A 21,504-nucleotide genomic window follows, 5' to 3' on the forward strand; every position below is an offset into this window, starting at 1 on the left:
TTTATGATCTGTATTAATCTGGATGGCGCTGAGCTTGGCAACCTGCCTCAATACACTAAATGAAGTATTCCCATCATTTGCACTTCTCAGTTCCGATAACTTTGAGAGGAATGGTAATTCGGTGCCCTAGGTGGTTGAATGGCCGATCTACATCAATGATTCCAGATCAGAATGGCAAAGAGCTGCCTTTTTCAATTTTATTTTAATGGCTCCCTTTATTCTTAACTAGTAAGAAATGCCCGTTTCTGGCAAAAATGAAACGGGCGCTAGCAGGGTAATCCCCCCCCCCCCGTCCTCCCTCCCTCCCGAGTTGCAGACACCCCCTCTGTGCCTCCGTTCCGAGTTGCACACCTCTCCTCTTCGTCCCTTCGTCCCTCAGTGACGTGGTTGCGAGGGCCGCCCCGCCCTCAACGTCATCGCGTTTTGACGTGAGGGCCGCCCCGCCCTCAACATCATCGCGTTTTGACGCGAGGATGGAGCTACCGTGACTGGAGCCTGCAGGCCAAACCGGATATCTCGGGCGCCTCAAGTTTCCGGCTTGAGGCTTCAAAGTGCCTTTTATATATATAGATATGGAGCCTAATATTACAACCACTATGGCTAAGGCTTCCCTACATTCTCACCAGGGTTGACTTTGGCATATTTGAATATCATGATAATGTTAGTAACCTGAAAACCAAAATTGGGATTTGCGTTACTTGGATTCCCCCTTTGTCTGCAGTCTATAAATGAAATGGAGATCCCAGTTCTTTCAAGATATTTCTCATCATGGCATATTTACTAAATGGCACTAACGTACAGGGTGTGAGTCCTATTACGATTAACAAGGCCTGTAGATAACGCATTTTAGTAAATATAGCTCTATATGAGTGCAAGGCACTCAGTCCAGTCAAGATTGTAGCTTCTGGGCATCTGGTGGAGAGATTCTGCCCCTCAGCAAGTGCTCTGATTTGGGTTTGAAAATAACTAATGCTCCATTATAAACTTCTGTAGAATTTAGCTTAAAGCAGCTAGATGCAGCGAGAAGAAAGGGGGACCTTTCACAAGCACATGAATGGAAAAGGGAGTGGAGGCGGAACAAGGCCAGGGAGAGAGGACCATGACTCTTTGGCACCCTCTTCCCACTGGTTTAGGAGAGGTCACTGCAAAACAACTTAAAGTATTGGCAACACACAGCAAGAGCAGAAGCTGAAGACAGACAGTGACTGCTTGAGAAGTACATAGACATTACTCCTAATGTATATGGCTGAACATCTTCAAAGAACCAGAAATGGAAAAAGGGTTTTAAACTCGTCCATCTAACAAGTTAAAACGTAAAGAACAAATGGGCAGAAACACCCCAAATATCTTACGGTCTTCGGTAGAACTGGATCACTGCCCACTGATTTCTGCTGAAATTTTTTGTCTGGGAACTGTGCAGCCCAGGGGAAGTGATGTCATATCAAACACTGATAAATGCAGACTGCTGGGGACAGATTATCAAGTATTCCTTCTTATCCTGCTCAACATGTGACGTATCGTTGACCTTAAAACAGTGGTTCCCAAACTTGGTCCTGAAGGCATCCCAGCCAGTCAGGCTTTCAGGATACATACAATGAATATTCATGAGAGAGATTTGCATGCACTGCCTCCACTGCATGCTAATCTATCTCGTGAATATTCATTGTGGATATACTGAAAACCTGACTGGCTGGGGTGCTTCCAGGACCAGGTTTGGGACCCACTGCCTTACAAGATTGAGCCTCTTATAGTCCATGATGGTGAAGGTTATTAATACACTGCTGGGAGAGGCTCCATCCCTGTTACCACTGTAGAATTTGGCAAGTGAAATTACCACTTCTCTTTAATTTAGACTTCTTTGCCACTTCACACAGCCTATGAGGCAATGATATGACAATTTTAGCTCTAGAAGAGGTACTGCGAAGTGCTATGGAAATGGAAAATTCCCACTGGCGCCAGACACTACTCTCAATTAAAATCCTATCAATCTATTTCATATTTCGCTATCATTGTTTCTAACTGAAACATGACAACACCCAACTTGCAGTCTTTATATTTTTCGACTTTCCACTGACCATGATGACACCTCAAGAGAATTTTAACCAGACTGAAAACAGCCATTTCTAGGGGTATACTTTGACCAGGAGAGCAAACAGCACATGCACATTTCCAGGTGCAAAATATGTTGGTACTTTTAGAATAATTTACCAAGAGGAACTACTTGGTTTCCCAAAGGGATAAGCTGTGGTTTCCACTGACATGCATGTCACTAAAACCCCAAAATGAGCAGAAAAAACAGGAAAATTCACTATCATGCATGCGTGAAAACGGCACATACGCATATTATCAGGAAAAAAGTGTGCACTTTCTTGAAAAAGAATGCATTATTTGAAAAAAGGGCAACTGAGAAGAGAAAAATGACCAACAAAAACGATCAAAACAAACATTCCTGGAAATGACACAAAACAAAAATTTTCAGGCTGCCCATCTCTAGTTTCCCCAAGGAAAATTAGCGACGAGGTCCATGTGTAAAAATAACCGTGTACTTTGCATCTCATATTTTTACGCAGGGCTAAGCAACCTTCAGTCCCTGTAGACACCAATCCAGTCGGGTTTTCAGGGCAACTCTAATGAACAGGCATGAGATAGATTTGCACACAGCTGAAAGAACGTGCATACAAATCTGTCTCATACATATTCATTTGCTATTTTTCCCTTCTGGATTCATATCTCCTCTTTTTGATGGGGTCCCTGTTTTTTGCCTCAGATGTTTTCTACCATCTTTCTTCATTGATACGGTCACTACACACCTGCATCAACAACACACCTGCATCAACAATGTTTTAACAAAAAGACCCCAGGCGCAGGCCTTAAATGTTCATGTATTATTGTAAGTATTTAGGGGCAGATATTCAGCTATTTAACTGGGCAGGAAAGGTACCTACACAGCGTTGACCAGCTTCACATCAGGGTGGACTGAGAGTGGTCTGGGCCTCCCACGGGCTGCCCAACTACCACTGCAGCTGACGCCCCCTACCCTTGCACTGCTGCCCCCTACCACTGCAGCTGATGTCCCCTACCGCCGCAGCTGATACTCCTGCTGCTCCAGTCCTACCTGAAGGGCCATGGTGGTCTAGTGGTCTCTGCAGGGCGGGGGGGGGGGACGGGACATGTTCTTTCCTGCCCGCTACACTGCCGGTATTCCCCTGCCTGCCGGCGTCACCGTCTTTTCAAAATGGCAGTTGAGACTTCCCAACTGACTCTGTACCACCCATCATGTCCCCATTTTTACATCTGCACTTGGCCCCTTGGCTACATAATAAGCTGTATTGTAGAAAAGCATTAGAATCATATGTATGTTGTTTGAATGTTCTAATATGTACTTATTAGTTGTTTCATTAGTATTATGCCGACATTGTATTATATCTCTGTAATTTGAATTTCAGTGCTGTCAAATGTGTATATTTTTGATCCAGTTTCATGGTAGTCCTATTATTAGGATTGCATTTGCTGTTTCCAAGTTTACCTCGTTGATTGTATTTATGTTTATGTTTGGTCATTTTACTAATGTTGTGCTGTTAGCAAAATTGTAAGTTTTATGTTAAACTGTACATGCTGTACACTGCCTTGGGTGAATCTCTCCATAAAGGCGGTTAATAAATCCCAATAAATAAATAAATTGCTGGTGCCTGGATAACTAAAGAGGCAATTCTATATAGTGGTTCTTAGAGGTAGTGCCAATGGTGCCACTAATTGACAAGTCTAGCACCGATGTGCACCCATTTCTATAAGGTAGCACCTGAGTGCCATAGCTCCTAACTGCAAGGGGGGCAGGCACATAGGCAGAGCATAGGTGGACCATGGCTTTAAACATGGGTGCGCCAATGCCAACATAAAGCACTGTTCTATAATGGAATCTGGGCGCCAAGATGCCGTGATAGAATTGGTGCTAAGCACACGGCATTGGGTCACCAAAACTGAGGTGCAAGAAAAAAGCAGGTCCTAACTAAGTGTTGTAACTGGTTAGTTATCCAGTTACAACACTGAATTTCGGCCAGACCTGGATAACGCCCAACGACTCGGATGTTCAGTGCCGGTAACCAGATATGACTCAGCAATGAATTTCTAGGTTTAATTCACCTGTTTATTTTTCTGGATTTTGCTGTTGTTTGGAATTTATTTACAGACAGGGCTTGATTTGTGGAGGTACAGCCTGGAACATAGTGCTGCTGGCACTTCTTTTCAGACTCTGGAGCAGTAGGAGGTGTTCTGCTCCAACCCCTCCCTCCCAGGCAGCCTGCAGAGAAGGGGGGGGGGGGGAGGAGTTTGAGCCTGGAGCCTGTCTCCTCCCCCTGCTCCTCAGTTCCATTTCCTTTTTGTCCACAAATGAAGTCATTTACATGAATAAAACTCTTATGTTGCATCCTAGATTTTTTGCTTAAGGGTATTTGTGTGCTCTTGTATTGTCTGTAGAGTTTCTTGTGCAGTAGCGTGTGTCTCTTTCATTATGATACCCTGAAAACTTGTGCAGATCTGGGTCCCCAAGGACTGGAGGTTACCTACCCCTGTTTTCACAGGTAGCTGAGCATGGGTGAAACAGCATACATTTGTAAATGCAGTTGTCCACACACTGCTTATTCCCCTAACCCAAGTGGTTTCCCTTTATAAAGAAGTACATGCACATCTTGCACCAACACAGGCTTCCGAAAATTGCCCCCAGTGTGTCTGAGTAGTTCAAACACTGCAGTTGTTATATTCTTGTGCAAGAAGACACTGATATCACACTGAAAGCACGGGGGAGGGATGGGGGGTGGCAGCACTTGCCAGTCCCTTCTGGGATATCTGCAGCTGGCTGCAAGGCTGACTGGCACAAACAGCAAAGCAAGAGAGACTGGGTAGGGCGCTGCAATCCCATCTCATAGCGAGCAGCTCACACTCACCTGGAGAAGGTAGCACCAGCAGACAGTGCCGTTGGGTAAGGCTGTCTAAATCCACAAGGAGAGAGGGGGTACACAGGCTGACTCTGCCTGTGGTCAGGAAGAGAAAGTCCATAAAACATTAGGGGTGGACATCTAAAACAGTTTTGTTTTGCGTCATTTCCCGTGTCGTTCCGGGACTCTGTTTTTTTTAGTATGTTATCATAGGAGTAATGTCTTTAATAGCGCATGCTCTTTCAGAAAGAGTGCGCGCTTTTTCATAAGAGCATGTACTATTCAGGAAGAGTGCACATTCTTTCCCACTAGTGTGTGCAGGTGCACACTATTCACACAAGCATGCACTATCAGAAAAGAGTGCACATTCTTACTGAACAGTGCATGGTCTTTCAAAACAGTGTGCTCTATTCAGGAAGAATGTGCACTCTTTCCCACTAGTGCATACAGGCGTGCATTATTTGCACATGCACAATGGTTCACACATGCATGCACTATCAGAAAAGAGTGCACATTCTTCCTGAACAGTGCACAGTCTTTCAAAAGAGTGTACACTTCAGGAAGAGAGTACACTCTTTCCTACTAATGTATGCAGCTGTGCACTATTTGCACATGCACAATAGTTCACACATGCATGCACTATCAGAAAAGAGTGCACATTCTTCCCGAAAAGGGCATGCTTTTTTAAAAATAAAATGTTGTCTTTTTTTCTGCTCATTTTCATTTGCCAGCAACAAGGGATTTGTCACTGACATTTCCTATGTCTTTTCAAATGAATGCACATCTCTATAAAATATCTGTGGTACATTTGTCTAAAACACAACCTCAGTGGTCCCTCTTTTTCTGTTCCCTAGTTTGGCTTTCTCCCTCATAAAACATTTATACCACAGAAGATGATAGGTTTAAAAATAAGGGGTTACTTTAATTACACACAAGTTTTCTCTGTTTCTGTTGCCTCCTATTTTAATGGAGAGGTTGTCAGTTCAGCTGCTGACAAAGGGTAGGGGCCACGTATCCCCCCCCCCCTCCACATTCAAATGTCTGGGTGAAGTGCCACTGCACAGGCTTTTGCTGCAGTCAGTACACAAGGCCAGGACTCCACTGATCTGTTTACAGTCCAGCAGGCTGGAAATCCCTACCATGCTGCTTCAAAGGTAATAGCTTATAAGCAGGTCAGCAAACATTAAAGAGCTGGAGTGCAGCAGGAATCCTGAATGGTTCTTTGAAGTTCAATATTCCTGCCCAAAGGGCAAGGAAACATACAGTATTAATCCACAAGTGGCATTCATTACTTCAGCGCCCAAAAACAGTTAGAATATAAAAAGATCCGCATTCTCTAGCCATTATCTAAAATAATTCTGATGGGTGCAAATTAATTCAATTGCAAATCAAAGCCACTGTCTTTTCTAGCCTCTTTGCTTTCAGAGCACAACAGGATGGGATACAAACAAGAAAAAACACAACATAGGCCTTCTGTCCTTACATAAGAACAGAAGAATAGCCATACTGGGTCCATCTAGCCCAGTATTCTCCTTCCAACAGTGGTCAATCCAGGTCACAAGAACCTGGCAGAAACCCATATAGCAGAGACATTCCATGCTACCAATCCTAGGGCAAACAGCGGCTTCCTGTGTCTATCTCAATAGCAGACTATGGACTTTCCCCCCAGGAACTTGTCCAAACTTTTTTCAACAAGTTCCTGGAGGAAAAGTCCACAGCCTGCTATTGAGATGGACCACTGCTTTTTAACATATTTATAAATGACCTAGAGATGGGAGTAACTAGTGAGGTAATGAAATTTGCTGATGACACAAAGTTATTCAAAGTTGTTAAATCGCGGGAGGATTGTGAAAAATTACAAGAGGACCTTACGAAACTGGGAGACTGGGCGTCTAAATGGCAGATGACATTTAATGTGAGCAAGTGCAAAGTGATGCATGTGGGAAAGAGGAACCCGAATTATAGCTCTTCAGTTTGGAGAAAAGGTGGCTGAGGGGAGATTATTATTATTATTATTTGTTACATTTATATCCCACATTTTCCTACCTTTTTGCAGGCTCAATGTGGCTTATATATAACCTTTAATGGCATGAGCCAATTCCGGTCTGAACAAATACATGGTATGAATGAATACAAAGCGATATTGTGGTAGAATGAGGTACATGTATGGTAGTTACAATTGGGGGGAACTTAGGGAGGGAGAGGGGGAAGAAGAGTCAGGTAATGTCCGTTATGGTCTTTGGTTACATTGTGTCGCAGTCCAGGTATTTTTATGTTGGGTGGTGGGGTATGCTCTTCTGAACAGGTCTGTCTTTAGTGCTTTCCAAAAATGTAGGTGGACTAGCGTAGTTTTTACTGCTTTTGCTAATGCGCTCCATAGTTGTGCATTTAGGTAGGAAAAGCTGGATGCATAGGTGGATTTGTATTTGAGTCCTTTGCTGCTTGGGTAGTGGAAGTTTAGGTATGATCGTGCAGATTTTGTGGTGTTTCTGGTTGGCAGGTCGATAAGGTCTGTCATGTATCCTGGTGCCTTGCCGTAGATAATTTTATGGACAGTTGTGCAGATTTTGAAAGTGATACATTCTTTAATTGGTAGCCAATGCAGTTTTTCTCGGAGTGGTTTGGTGCTGTCAAAACGTGTTTTTCCAAATACAAGCATGGCTGCTGTGTTTTGGGCGGTCTGAAGTTTCTTTATGATTTGATCTTTGCATCTTGCCTAGATTCCATTACAGTATCCTGGGGTGTTAATGTTTGTGGGTTTGTATGTATTGTATTGGGATGAGATGATGAGACATTGTGTTTTTTTCAGTATTGAGTTTTAGTTGGAATGCATTTGCCCATGAATTCATAATGTTTAAACTTAGCTTGATTTCGTTGGTGATTTCCACCCGATCATGTTTGAAGGGGATGAATAACGTGATGTCATCAGTGTAGATAAATGGGTTAAGGCCTTGGGTGGATAAGGTTTTGGGTAGTGGAGTCATCATGAGGTTGAAAAGGATCGGTGATAGTGGTGATTCTTGCGGTACTCCGCAGCCTGGTTTCCAAGGTGACGATATGTTTGTTTTTGATTTCACTTGATATATTCTTGTGGTTAGGAATGTTCTTGTGGTTAGGAAACCCTTAATCCAATTGAGAGTGCCATCACTGATTCCGAAGTATTCTAGGAGTCTTAGCAATATGTTATGGTTAACCATGTCAAACGCACTTGACATGTCAAATTGGAGGAGGAGAATGCTCTTACCTATTGCTATTTCCTGCTTGAATTTGTTTAGGAGAGTGAGTAGCACTGTTTCGGTACTGTGTAAGGGTCGAAATCCTGATTGTGACTCATGTAGTATAGTGAATTTGTGTATGTAGTCATTGAGTTGTTTGGTCATCAGTCCTTCCATTAGTTTGACTACTAATGGGATAGATGCTACTGGACGGTAGTTGGTAATGTCATTTGTTTTTTTCTTGGTGTCTTCTGGTATTGGGGTGAGCAGGATGTTGCCTTTTTCTTTAGGGTAGATACCCTGTTCAAGCATGAAGTTTAAGTGGGATGTAAGATCTATTATGAAGCGGTGGGGACAGATCGTATTAGGTAGCTGGGGCAGGTGTCCAGTTGACAATGGCTATTGGAGTATTGTTTTATCACCTGGGTAACTGTGTCGGTGCTGAGAAGAGCAAAATTGAACCATATTTGGTCAGTCGGGTATTCACCAGGGGTTAGGTCTAGACCAATAATGAAGTTTTCTATGTCCATGTTGTTCTGAGGTAGGGTTTTGCGTAGGTTTACAATTTTTTCACTGAAATAGTTAGCAAGGTTGTCTGCAGATGGAATGTAAGTGTTGATTGTGGTGACCGGCGTTGTGTCTAGTAGTTTGTTCACGAAATGGTATAGTTTCTTCGTGTTTTTGTAGTCCGGCCGAATTTTAGTTTTGTAGTATGACCTTTTGGTCTGTTTTATTGCGTATTTGTATTTCCTTTGTAGTTGTTTCCATGCGTTGAGTGTGTGTTCGTCTTTTGTATTTTTCCATGTGCGTTCCAGTTTCCTAGATTGTGTTTTTAGTTTTTTCAGTTCTTCATTGAACCACGGTGTCGATTTATGTCTATGTGAAGTTCTTATTTGTAAGGGTGCTATTTTGTCTAGTATGAGTCTGAATCTTTTGTCCCATTCCGAGAGGTAATATATGGATTCCGTTTATGCTGTCCAATCGTTGTTGTATATCTGTTGCCAGAAAGTAACTGGGTCTATTTGGCCTCTCGTGGTATAAGTTGTGTGTTCTCGTGTGTGGAGAGCAACCCTTTTTCGCCATGTTAGGGATAGGTTTAGCTTGTAATGGTCGGTCCATGGTGTTTCTGTCCATCTAGTTTGTGTTATGGTTAGGTTCTGATCAGTGGACAGTTTGTATGAGATGAGGTCAAGTGTGTGACCCTTCGCGTGGGTTGTTTGCATGTTTGGCCATGTAAGGTTACATAGATGAAGGAAGTCCTTGCAATCTCATGCGTTGGTAGAGTTTGGGTCTTCAAGGTGAAGGTTAATGTCTCCTAATACTAGTGTATTGGAGTTAGATACACATATATTTGAAACGAAGTCCATGAAGTCCGCCTGGCTTTCGTTCCAGTTTGTAATAGGATGAGACCCTGGGAACTCCCCTTGAAGCCAATGGAACTGGAACTACCATACCCAGAATTCAGTAAGAGAGGGGGTGGAACCCAAACCCCGGGTCGGATTCCCCTTTCAGGAGCTGGCATCAGCAGCAGCAGTGAGGGGAATGGGGAGGCAGTGGTTACCAGAAGGGGGCGCATGAACCAGGGAAATCAGTTCCCCTGGCTTAAGAACCAATACGTAATTCCTGCCACCTGTGAGAAAGAGAGGGCGGCTTTTCTGGAGTCCTTGAAGAGAAGGGAGGAAAAAGAGAGAGAGGAGAGGAAGGACATGGACTGGGAGGCAAGTGAGACAAATCTACCTGCTGTTACACCTGATGGAGAGGAATGTATGGAGGTGGAGGAGTTCAGATAAGTGACTTTCACATATAGAAAAGGGCAGTGTGAGGGAGGCCACAGGGTTGTTGCTGTGCAGAAGGAGGAGCACTGCTCTTGCAGGGAACTTCAAGGACCGAGGTTCCTGGCTGGGGGGGGGGGGGGGGAGCATTGAGCTGTTACTGCAGAGGACTAAAAGTGTTTATTTTGAGGAACAAAGAGGAGAAGCCTATCCATTGCTTACAGGAGGGCAGAGCACTCTGAGTACTGGGCCTGCTTTCCCAGGCTGAGACTGTGGAGGGGGGGGGGGGGGGAATGGACCTAAACTTGTTCATGAACTGTGAATGTGGACTGAAATAAAAGGGATTCTTTTCCTCAACTGGATTGTGGAGCTGTTCACTGGGTGTGGCTGAGAGTGGAGTGCTGAGCTGAGCCCAGAGGGGAAGGTGACCCAGCCAGGCTGTGAAAGGAGGGAGTTTACAAGTTGAATGGTGGTCTGTAGAATAGGACGCAGTTTAGGTGTTTGAGCAGGGTTTTGTGGTGGATTCTGATTGAGGCTATTTCGAGGTGGGTTGTTATAGATTCCGCAGTGGTTTCAATTGTGGACTATATGTGGGTGGACATTATGGCCCTGTTTGTATTTCATCATGAAGGAGTGTATCCTGCATAGAGTAGCAGGTGAGGCTCTGGGCAGGTCTTTACCTGCTGTCATTTACTTTGGTAAATGACGTTACTACTGTGTGACTAGGGTGAAAATTTGCAGCTGTGGCTATGGGAAGGAGAATGAGCATTGCTCCTGCCCCAGCGGACCCCCATTAGACCACTAGGGATTCAGGTAGACCCAGGGGGTCTATGAGTAGTGAGGGAAGATGGAGGGTTTGTCTGCTCTTGGTGGGGGGACAGGGGTGGGAAGGGACCTGCAAGAAAGAGGTTCTTGAAAATTTTCATTTTGTGTCATCCCCTGAGATGACAAAAGGGAGGAACTGTCAAACAAAACAAGATACTATCCTGCTTATAATTGAAAGAGAAAAACGCCTATATTGTGACCCAAATCGGGAGATGGGCGTCTTTCTCCTGTGGGCGCCCAAATCGGTATAATCGAAAGCCGATTTTGGGCGTTTCCAACTGCAATCCGTTGCAGAAACGGGTAAAGTTGACGGGGGCGTGTCGGAGGCGTGGTGAAGGCGGAACTGGGGCGTGGTTATGGGCCGAGGAGAGTTGGGCGTCTTTAGCTGATAATCAAAAAAAAGGCGTTTTTACTGCGATTTTGGGTCACTTTTTTTGGACCCTTTTTTTTGCACGAACAAATCCTAAAAAAGTGCCCCAACTGACCAGATGACCACTGGAGGGAATCGGGGATGACCTCCCCGGACTCCCCCAGTGGTCACTAACCCCCTCCCACCAATAAAACCCCACTTTAAAAACTTTTTTTCCAGCCTGTATGCCAGCCTCAAATGCCGTACCCACCTCTATGACAGCAGAATGTGTTCTATCCTGTGACAGCCTTTCCCTGGTTCTGATGTGGCTCTCGGGTGAGTGTGACACCTTTTCTGTTATGCGCACTGCAGAGTCACATCAGCAATGCATTGTGGTGGGTGTAGGGTATTGGGCTCCGTGATTTCACTAGCTTGTGGCAAATGCTCACGATGTTGGTAGTTGGTAGGCTCTACTCCCATGGTGCTTTTCCCCCTGCTTACTGGGTCAGAGTGTGCCCTGTTTTGTTTCCGGTAGTCCATGAGGTAGTGGCCATTTTTGTATGCCAGTTTTAGATCCCTTTCACATGTTAGCCACGTTACACAACTTAGTTCTTCCCTTGAATGTGGCTGAAAGAGGGCATTGTACAGCATTCTGCCAGCTCTGACCTACTGCTAATCTCAGTACCAGGGAGACTTGTTGCCAGTGGGGCATAACCTCTGATCTGCAGTTAACTGTGAGTAAGCGTGCTTATTCCAGTAAAGGACGTTTTCGGAGAGATTAGTCTTCAGGTGTCAACTGGTGTGCCAATGTTATGTAGCAGCAACAAGTCCTGGAGGCCTGCATGTATGCAGGTCCCTGGAGCACTTTTAGTGGGTACCGCAGTGCACTTCAGCCAGGTGGACCCAGGCCCATCCCCCCCACCCGTAACACTTGTGGTGGTAAATGGGAGGCCTCCAAAATCCACTGTACCTACATGTAGGTGCCCCCTTCACCCCTAAGAGCTATGGTAGTGTTGTACATTTGTGGGTAGTGGGTTTTGGGGGAGGGGGTTGGGTGCTCAGCACCCGTGGTAAGGGAGCTATGCATGTGGGAGCGTTGTCTGAAGTCCACCGCACTGACCTCTAGGGTGCCCAGTTGGTGTCCTGGCATGTCAGGGGGGCGAGTGTACTACGAATCGTGGCCCCTCCCATGACCAAATGGCTCGGATTAGGACGTTTTTGAGCTGGGCGTTTTTAGTTTCCATTATCGCTAAAAAAAAACAAACGCCCAGCTGAAAAACGTCCATTTTTTTGAAAATACGGTCTGTCCCGCCTCTTCATGTACCCGTTTTCGGACATAAACGTCCATGGAGATAGGCATTCGCATTTGATTATGCCCCTCCACGTAACTCCCCCTGCTTTTGAAACTGTATTTCTTTCTTTCCCTAACTTTGATGTTTTTTCCTCCTCAGTCTTCGCATTTTATTTAGAATGTAGGTCGCTTAGACGTTTACTTGATGAGCGGGATAGAAATCTCTAAATAAACTTGAAACTTGTAAAAGGCCTCAAGAATCTGTTTTCCTCGGCTGCTAACAGGCATTCCGATTATTTTAGGCTAAAATCTAATTTTCCAAATCCTACGCAGGTGAGAAATGTGGTAGAGTGATATGGTACAAGATTTCTTCATGCTCTTTCCCAGATACAGCTCTTTTCTCTTTTTTTTTCTCATTATGCCCTGGCAAGATGCATTATCTATTCCAAACTGTTTGGTGTTGAACTTCCACCAATCAGTAGGCATCACTGTTGTTAATGTATCCTTAGTCTCGTTCTTCTGTGATTCAGAACATCATCTCTTCAACAAGAATGCAAAACTACGCCTCTTAATCTTCTACCTGTGTCTCTCTTCAAGTCACAATGAGCAAGAAACAATACCCAGCATCCTTTTCTACCATTCCGCAAGTGGTCCAAAATGTTTGGATACTTGGTTTTCCTTTTCCTGTGAAAGCAAACTTTCTCTGCCGGCTTTTCAATACACCTGTTCAGTTGCACCAGGAAAAGCTCAGGAAACCAACTGCTAAGCACCATGTATGTAATGCATCAGCCAATGCACTGGTTGCCCTAAAGATCATTCTTCTATAAGTCTTTATTCAGGGAACGATCATACTGTGGTTGAACAAGAAGAAAAGGATGCCAAACATTGAAAATACATCTGTTCCAGAGATCTTTGCTATTTTTCAAGCGGAGATCAGTTTGTCAAAAAAGTTGAATGTGAGAGTAAAGACCATCAACGGACAAAGTAGCAGACCACTCAACTGATACCATCCTGTCTCCACCCAGTCCCCTTCAAACTGACTTTCCTCCCTTCCAGTTTTCAATCTCCCTGTCTGGAGGTTTGTTTGTGGTGTCATCTTTTGAACAACTATTTTGTTTTCCTCCAGTACCACACAGTTTACAGTGAACTGCAAGGAGCTCTCTCAGTCTTGTGCGAATAAAGTGGGATTTTGGGCAGCACATAGCTCAAATTTACTGAGATCTATGTGGTACAGAATAACTGTTATGAAGGTACGCCAACACACTGATCTAATCTATCCTCTCATTTGTAAGATAAAGAACATATATGGGAGACAAGCCTTGAACACTTACCATCCCATGGAAGGTGTTATTTGCCCGACTCCATTTGTAGGGAGGGAATAGAAGCCAGGCATATCAGGACTTTGGGAAGGTCGATGAACACCTAGGTAAGAAACAAAATTCTTGTTAAGGTTTAAACTTAAAATCATCTCTAAATTTATGTACAGTGTCTGAGATCTCCCTGGCCTAAAGTGGCCTATCCAGCTTATTGCAAGCATCCAAGTGTTACCAGGATCCCAGTGACCACATTTAGTATTTATGTATTCAATGACCTTTCGTAATAGTAAACTTCGGATTCCTTGTGGGCCTTACAACCAAAATCTTGAACGCTACTTGATGTCTACTGTTTATGATATCACTACATCACATAATTCAGTGTTTCCTTTTTCAAGCCCAAGACACATCTACATTTTCAACAATGCTGTGCGGTATGCCAAACTCCATGAAATAGATAGTATGAACATTAGGGACGGGCAGTCATTGATACAGATAGAGGAAATGTCAACATTTCCTCTGCCATTTTCTGTTGTTGGAAAATGACAACAGGCAGGATTTCACTTGCCAATGACATGTCTGGCAATGAGAGGAGGCTGTCCTGTAATCCAAAGCCCCTCCTTAGCTATCCAAGACCCTCCCCCACTGCCCCCACTCCCCCTCCCAGGCCTACCTGAATCCCTGGTAGTCTAGGTTCATTGGGGCAGGAGTAAAGACCATCTGTTCCTACCCATGGCTGTGGATGCATCCAAAATGGTGGCTGCAAACTTTCACCATACTCTTGCACTACCGCTAGGGGTAACGAGACTATGGTGAAAAGTTGCAGCTACCATATTGGATGCAGCTGTGGCTATGGGAAGGAGAGAATGGGCATTGCTCCTGCCCCAACGGACCCCCATTAGACTACTAGGATTCAGGTAGGCCCAGGGGGCATGTGAGAAGTGAGGGGGCTATAGGGAAGATAGAGGGTTTGCCTGCTCTTGGTGGGGGTGAGGCAGCCTGGGCAGCAAAAGAAATCATATTAATTATTAATTTGGTGTTTAAAAGTTTGGTTCAGTTCTGCAAGTAAAGTGGAGGAATGCCATATGGTTTAGATTATTTAGAAGTCTAACTTTTGCTGGGCTAAAGGTTAGAAAGGTCAGAGAGAGAAACTTTCTTTGACCCCTTGTGAGTGATGGATGGTTAAGGCTAGTTCATAGGTATTAGTTTACCACATATGGATACCATTATGAGCCAGGCATATTGTAGTTTAAAGGATTAGTCTAATGCTAGTTAGATTTAAGAAGTTCTTGATAGATGTAGAGTATGTCTTATAAGGAATTTGATTTCTGCTTATTTTAGAATATGTTTTATTCTGTGTAATTAATAATTCTATGTAGAATATCTTTTAATTCAGTGTTACTTTTCAAGTAAGATTGCAGTTGAAAAGGTCATCGTCTGGTTTGAATTATCCACAGTCCTAGCTAGTTCAATGTGTGAAGCTAATAGGTGAAAGAGGTCAGAAAAAGTCAACTTACTTCCTTGATGGATTATAGCAAAATGTAGGACTGTATGCCATTAAGCAAGACTGGCCCCTTAGCCCCTCAATGAACCTAAGTTATGAAGTTAGCTGAGAATTTAATCATAATAAAATGCTAAGAGATAGGTGCCCAATTGTCTAATGTGAGAGGCCCCAGGTCATAGGTCAGTTCAGGAAATATTAAACCTATGTAACTGATATTTTGGAATAAATGTATACAGATGATTGGTTCAGACAGGGTAATCAATCTATTCTTTACCATCTGGAAAGTAAGGGGGGCTAGAGGGGTTTAAAACTGTATATAACTGGGAGCAGAAGCAGCTTACGTCAGAAGAAGGAGCTGAGAAGAAGAGAAGAGAGCTGAAGAGGACAGACAGAAGCCACAAGACACAGAGAGCTGAGAAAGAGAAGAAGAGAAGAGAGCTAGAGCTGATGTCCTACTTTGTTTGCTGGCAAATAAAGAAGATTTCTCTCTCATTCTGGTGTGTGCTGTTTGACTCCTGAAGTACCACAGATTCTGCTAACACTAGTAGTAATTCCTGCAACAGGGGGACAGGGGCGGGAAGGGACCTGCAAGAAAAGGGTCTTGAAAATTTTCATTTTGTGTCATTCCCCTAAACAACATGGGAAATGGTGTGAAATGAAAAAGTTTTGGCTGGCCATCCTTAGTGGACATGGGAAAAGACTTATATAGCCACAAGAAAACCTAGGATATCACTGACCACCAGAAGGCTGGAAGATCTGAAAGGAGGGGATTTGAGAGGAAGGAGTAGAGGGTAAATGGAATGTATGTGTGACATAAAGCAGGACCCTGCTATCCACGCCCTACATGCTGCCGTTAAAACCCCCATACAGGGGCTCATGCTGAATTTAAGAAGGAAAGAGGTAAATGTGAGCTCACATGCTCAGAAAGGAGCTCCTGCACGTTTAAGAGCCACTTCAGGAGCTGTGTGCTGGTCTGGGCTTGAGAACCAGGAAGTGATGACTTTTTCTGTGGTGCATCTAGTCAGGTCTGAAGGCACATTTCTTGGGAAACACCAAGGCAGATATCCTTATACAGTAGCCCCAAACCAGCCAAACTCTGCTGTACTATTGCTTTCTAATAATTTTAAATAGTGTAATTTCCAAAAACTAGAGTCTGATTTCAGATTTCCAATCCAGAGTGCAAATGACAATCACTTGGCAACAAAACTGAGTTTCTGTTTGTTGTTTTGCCAAGGAAAAAAATCAGGGGGCCAATATTCAGACCATGGGAGGTAGTTGGGCTGCCTCCTGCAGTCAGCGTTGAACCCAGATATTCAATGCCGGGACATTTTCAGTGACCGGCATTGAATATATGGTTTATTTTTGACTGGTTCCAACTTAACTGGCCAAATCGATATTCAGTGCTGGCTGGTTAAGTGGAGGAGTAGCCTAGTAGTTAGTGCAGTAGACTTTGATCTTGGGGAACTGAGTTCGATTCCAACTGCAGCTCCTTGTGACTCTGGGCAAGTCACTTAACCCTCCATTGCCCCTGGTACAAATAAGTATCTGAATGTACTATGTAAACCGCTTTGAATGTAGTTGCAAAAACCACAGAAAGGCGGTATATCAAGTCCCATTTCCCTTTCCCTATTTGAGATTCTACATGGAATGTTGCTACTATTGAGATTCTGTTGCTACTATTTGAGATTCTACATGGAATGTTGCTATTCCACTAGCAACATTCCATGTTGAAGTCTGCCCTTGCAGATCAGCAACGTGGCTGCGCAGGCTTCTGTTTCTGTGAGTCTGACGTCCTGCACAGCAACAGAAGCCTGCGCGGCCGCATTGCTGATCTTCAAGGGCAGGCTTCTACATGGAATGTTGCTAGTGGAGGAGTAGCCTAGTGGTTAGTATAGTGGACTTTGATCCTGGGGAACTGAGTTTGGTTCCCACTGCAGCTCCTTGTGACTTTGGGCAAGTCACTTAACCCTTCATTGCCCCTGATACAAATAAGTACCTGAATATACTATGTAGACCGCTTTGAATGTAGTTGCAAAAACCACAGAAAGGCGGTATATCAAGTCCCATTTCCCTTTCCCTTCCCAAAGAAATTTCAGGTATTCATGCAGCCAAACTCATGCTGAAAATCAGCTGGTAGCCAGTTATATCGTGTGATATAACAAGCTAGCTGCTAGCTACTAACCATGAGAGCTGGTTATGGGTCATTTAACTGGCCAGGTGCTGATCTTGGTTGGTTAAACGCTTTTGAATTATCAGGGGTGGGGGTGGGGTCAGGTCTTTACAAAAAAGTCATGCATACAAGCCAACAAGCTGGGTTGGCACTTTGTACAAGACTCTACACTGACATGGTTTGAACTTGTCCCTTCTGGTATGTGGGATACACATGCTAATAACTTAAGTACAGAGCTTCATTTCTGGGGGAACAGTCCAAACTAACCACTTCTTTTCAGACTCCAGAGCAGCAGGGGGTGTTCTGTTACAGCCCCTCCCTTCCAGACAGCCTGCATAGAAGAGGAGGGGAAGGGGTGAGCCTGGAGCAGAGCAGAGAACTGTCAATCTATTACTAAATCCAGCCCCTCTTCTGCTGTTGCTTCTTCCCCTGGCTGTACAGAGAGATGAAGGTTTTGTAGCAGCTTATGGCCTATTTCCATCTCTCTCTCTCTCTCTTTCACCTCAAGACAACTGACTGAACTGTTTTTCAGAGAAGGGAGTAAATAGGTGAGTTATATGGCTGTCCCTATTTTTGGGCTTCTTTTATTGCACAGATTCTAACCACTTTCACTTTTTGAAAGATCAGCCCTGCCTCTAGGGAAAAGCTCCTTCAACTACCAATTAATTGCTGCAAGATTTTGGTAGTTTTCCCCCTGATGCCAGCGGTATTTTTGAAAGATCTTGCAGTCACCAGTAGGTGGCTCACTGTTGGTGGCTAGCCTAAGGGGTGAGTCAAAGGGGGAAACCACTTGGGAAGCAACCAAGGGAGTTTTTATGCTATTTAAATATGAGTTCATGCTTTTGTTCCCTATATTTGGCTAGGTTTTCTCTGTTAACATTACAACTAGTTTGTTATATGTCCTCTTTTAATAATTTGTGCTTTTCTTTCGCTGAGTACTGTGGTGAGAAAATGTTATTACGCAAACTCTAGATGGCAGAAATGTTTTACTTACATTCCACCCAGGATGCTTCCTTATCTGCAAACATAATCTGCTAAGAATAAATCAGACTTATTCACAATTTAAATGAGGAGTTTAAGTTGAACATTTTGTGCTTGATTGACACTTTGGTGTAGGTAAAGGACATGGTAATTTTTTTCCCAAGCTTAGCCTGCAGGGCTAATCCTTTTGTAATGTTTCCCAAACATGCAAGCAAGGGGGAGGGGTTGCTATGATTCTCCATCAATCACTGGGAACTAGATTGTGTGAGTCTCAAAACTTTTGCACAGCTCTGAATGTTTGGTAATATAGCTTCCAGGGATAGTATTGACCAGACTAGCTATAATCTAGTAAACCCATTCTTCCAAAACAAAGTGGAATTTATAACCAAATTAGGAGAAACCATCAATACTGAGGGTCCTGCTAATGGGGCTTAGAACAAATGAACATAAGCCTTGCCATACTGGGACAGACCAAAGGTCCATCAAGCCCAGTATCCTGTTTCCAACAGTGGTCAATCCAGGTCACAAATATCTGGCAATCTACCAAAAGAGTAAAACAGATTTTATGCTGCTTATCCTTGAAAAAAAGCAGTGGATTTTCCCAAGAAGGATTTTTTCAATTTGTAGAATATCAACCTGAGTGCATGGATGGAGCCCAAAATGTTGAGAAATGGTCTTGCAACTGTGAGCATCACCTACTCTTGTTAGCAGGTCTTCGATATTCTTTTTGATCACGGCACAATCGTACTAGTTTTTATGGTGAAGACCAAACTCAAAACCTTTTAGACTTTTGCCCAGTCTCAGCAATACAGATTTACTCTGCATTTTGGGTTACTTATTACCCAATTATTTAAGCACCTGATTCTAATTAGACAATGAACTGTGCTGTGGAAATTAGGGTTCACTTACTATTTCACACACCGACTGAATTAATCTTATTATTCCTAGTTGTACATTATTGTGTCTGAAGAATCACAGAACTGTTTAATTTATACTCCTTTAATTGCATAAGAAAAAAAAACCTATCTTCAATTAATGAGGGTTAGAACTTGTAATAATTATAATTACAATTTATACTTATATCCCAAAAGTTCCCTAAGAAAGAGTTCAAAGCAGTGTACAGTCTAAAAGATACTGGGCAGCCCCAGGATTTACAGGATAACATGTTAAAGGGAATACAATAAAGAATTCCAATGCAAATCTGCATTATTAAAAAAAAAAACAAAAAACAAAAAAAACCTCAAGAGGATATATTTTAAGAGCCTTTGGGGTTCACAAACTTTTTCTCTGCATTGTATAATTAAGGTCCCTCCTAGTGCAAAACACACTGGGGGTAATAGTCAGCAGGAGTTTTGTTAAATTCTAGGCATCAATGGCTGAACTGTGCCAGGAATGCGATGTGGCACCTATATGGGCACTGGCATTGAATATCTGGGCAGACGGAGGTCTCCCCGGATGCCACCGATAACACCCGTGCATGGTTAACTTAGGTCTGTCCTTCTACTGTCCTAAGTTAAAACCAGACGGTTATCCAGGTGCTGCTGCAATCAGCGGTGCCTGTGTAACTCCTGGCAGTGCCAGGATTGCCCTGGCACTCACTGTATAGTGCTGTGGTGGTCTCCCTGGGTTTTCAACAGCACTATGCTGAAAATCTGGGGATCATTCACAAAAGGTGAGGATTCTCCTACTGCTTGGAAGGTGGAGGTGGGAGGGGGGAGTTGGTGCGGTTGTACTGTCTTTGTGTTGTCAATAGTTGAGCGTAATGTATTTTCTTTCTTTTCCCTTCGTTGTAATTGTCTCTGTAGTTCTCGTTCTCTCTCTTCTCCATAATGTAGGCTGAACATCCTTTGTAGGATTACCTTTACATTTCTTGTTGAAATGTAAGATGTTGGAAATCCAAATAAAAAAAATAAAGAAAATCCAGGGATCATCCGCTCAGCGGGAGAGAACCAGATAGCAGACTGTCCTACCTGATTATCTCCCAGTGAATATCAGCCCCATTGTATTAAATGCATAAATTGAAAATACTCAAAATATGATTGCTATAAATTGCTAATACAGACCACACACTAGTCATTGTACTATCTCACAGTACCTTCCTTTCACACTGTATTGTGTTGGATTTCATGAACAGTGAAGATTGACCCTTTACTCAAGCAGGAAGCCATGAAAAGTTGGCCAACAGCTTTTGTGATGCATCTTTTACCATCTGCTAGGAGCTCACAGGCTATTTTAGTGAACGTAAAAAACATCCAGCATTTGAAAGCCCAAAATCAACAAAAGTCCCAGTGGTCAAATGGTTAGGGTTAGGAAACCACAACCAGCCCTGGAGAATATCTAATAGGCCAGTAAACTGCTTATCATATAGAGATAGAGGTTTGATCGAGTCAAGCGATTTCCTGTTGAAGCATTTATTGTCAAAGAATGACTACTTCACGTTACTTTTGGTATGAATCAAAGGAAAGATAACTTTCCATTGTCAGGATGACTCTAGACACTGTTGAAATATCTTTCTAAAGCTAAGTAAGTTATGTAAGGCTCAGGGGTCTGAATCTTGGATATTCTTGCAATATCCAAGAAACTTGAAACACAAGAGGGTCTTTGATGATTTCCCCTCTCCTAACTGCACCTCAGGTATTTACATGTTTTGGAGGCATAACTTAGCATCACGCCTAGGTCGAGGGGATTTGGACATTTGATGGCATCAGTCCAGTAGCGTAACAAGTGCTGGGCGGTGGGGGTAGTCCGCCAAGGGTGCAGGCAGCAAAGGGGGTGTGCAGAGCAGAAGCGCGCTGTTGGCTTTGCCGGTCCCCTGCCCCCGCTCCGCTCACCCCCTTGCTAGGAGGAAAGGTGGTGGGGTGATACACTTCGGGGGGGGGGGGGGGGGGTGGCAATGCGCCGGGAGGTGATGTAAGCTAGGAGCGCCACTGCATCAGTCATTCTGTTATAAAGTAGACAAATGTGGGTATAACATGACATTTGTCATGGCATATTTCACAATGAGCTGGTAACACACCAACTGAAAGAATGGAACATGAGTCAGTCATCAACATATACATTTTCACCCTGATAATGAGGCCATAGTGGTCAGTGAATTTAAACGTGCCATTGGCTGTAGGCTGAATCTGACTCAGTAGTTAGTGCTGGGCCTTT

The 21,504-nt window shown here is 43.7% G+C and overlaps 1 protein-coding gene across 8 annotated transcripts in view; it reads right to left on the bottom strand.

Moving 5' to 3' along the window:
• TCF7 (transcription factor 7) overlaps positions 1 to 21,504 on the bottom strand; it is a 154,863-nt gene that overhangs the window by 40,214 nt on the left and 93,145 nt on the right. For 6 of the 8 annotated variants that reach the window (XM_030211847.1, XM_030211853.1, XM_030211850.1 and 3 more), the window contains exons 5-6: positions 13,715 to 13,805; positions 4,941 to 5,027 (exon numbers count right to left, since the gene is read on the bottom strand). In XM_030211847.1, coding sequence (XP_030067707.1) covers positions 4,941 to 5,027; positions 13,715 to 13,805 — 178 coding nt within the window. The remainder of the gene's footprint in view (positions 1 to 4,940; positions 5,028 to 13,714; positions 13,806 to 21,504) is intronic. The other 2 variants (XM_030211849.1, XM_030211848.1) reach the window with 1 other exon arrangement.

This window comes from Microcaecilia unicolor, chromosome 8 (assembly GCF_901765095.1).
Source record: "Microcaecilia unicolor chromosome 8, aMicUni1.1, whole genome shotgun sequence".
NCBI classification, from domain to species: Eukaryota; Metazoa; Chordata; class Amphibia; order Gymnophiona; family Siphonopidae; genus Microcaecilia; species Microcaecilia unicolor.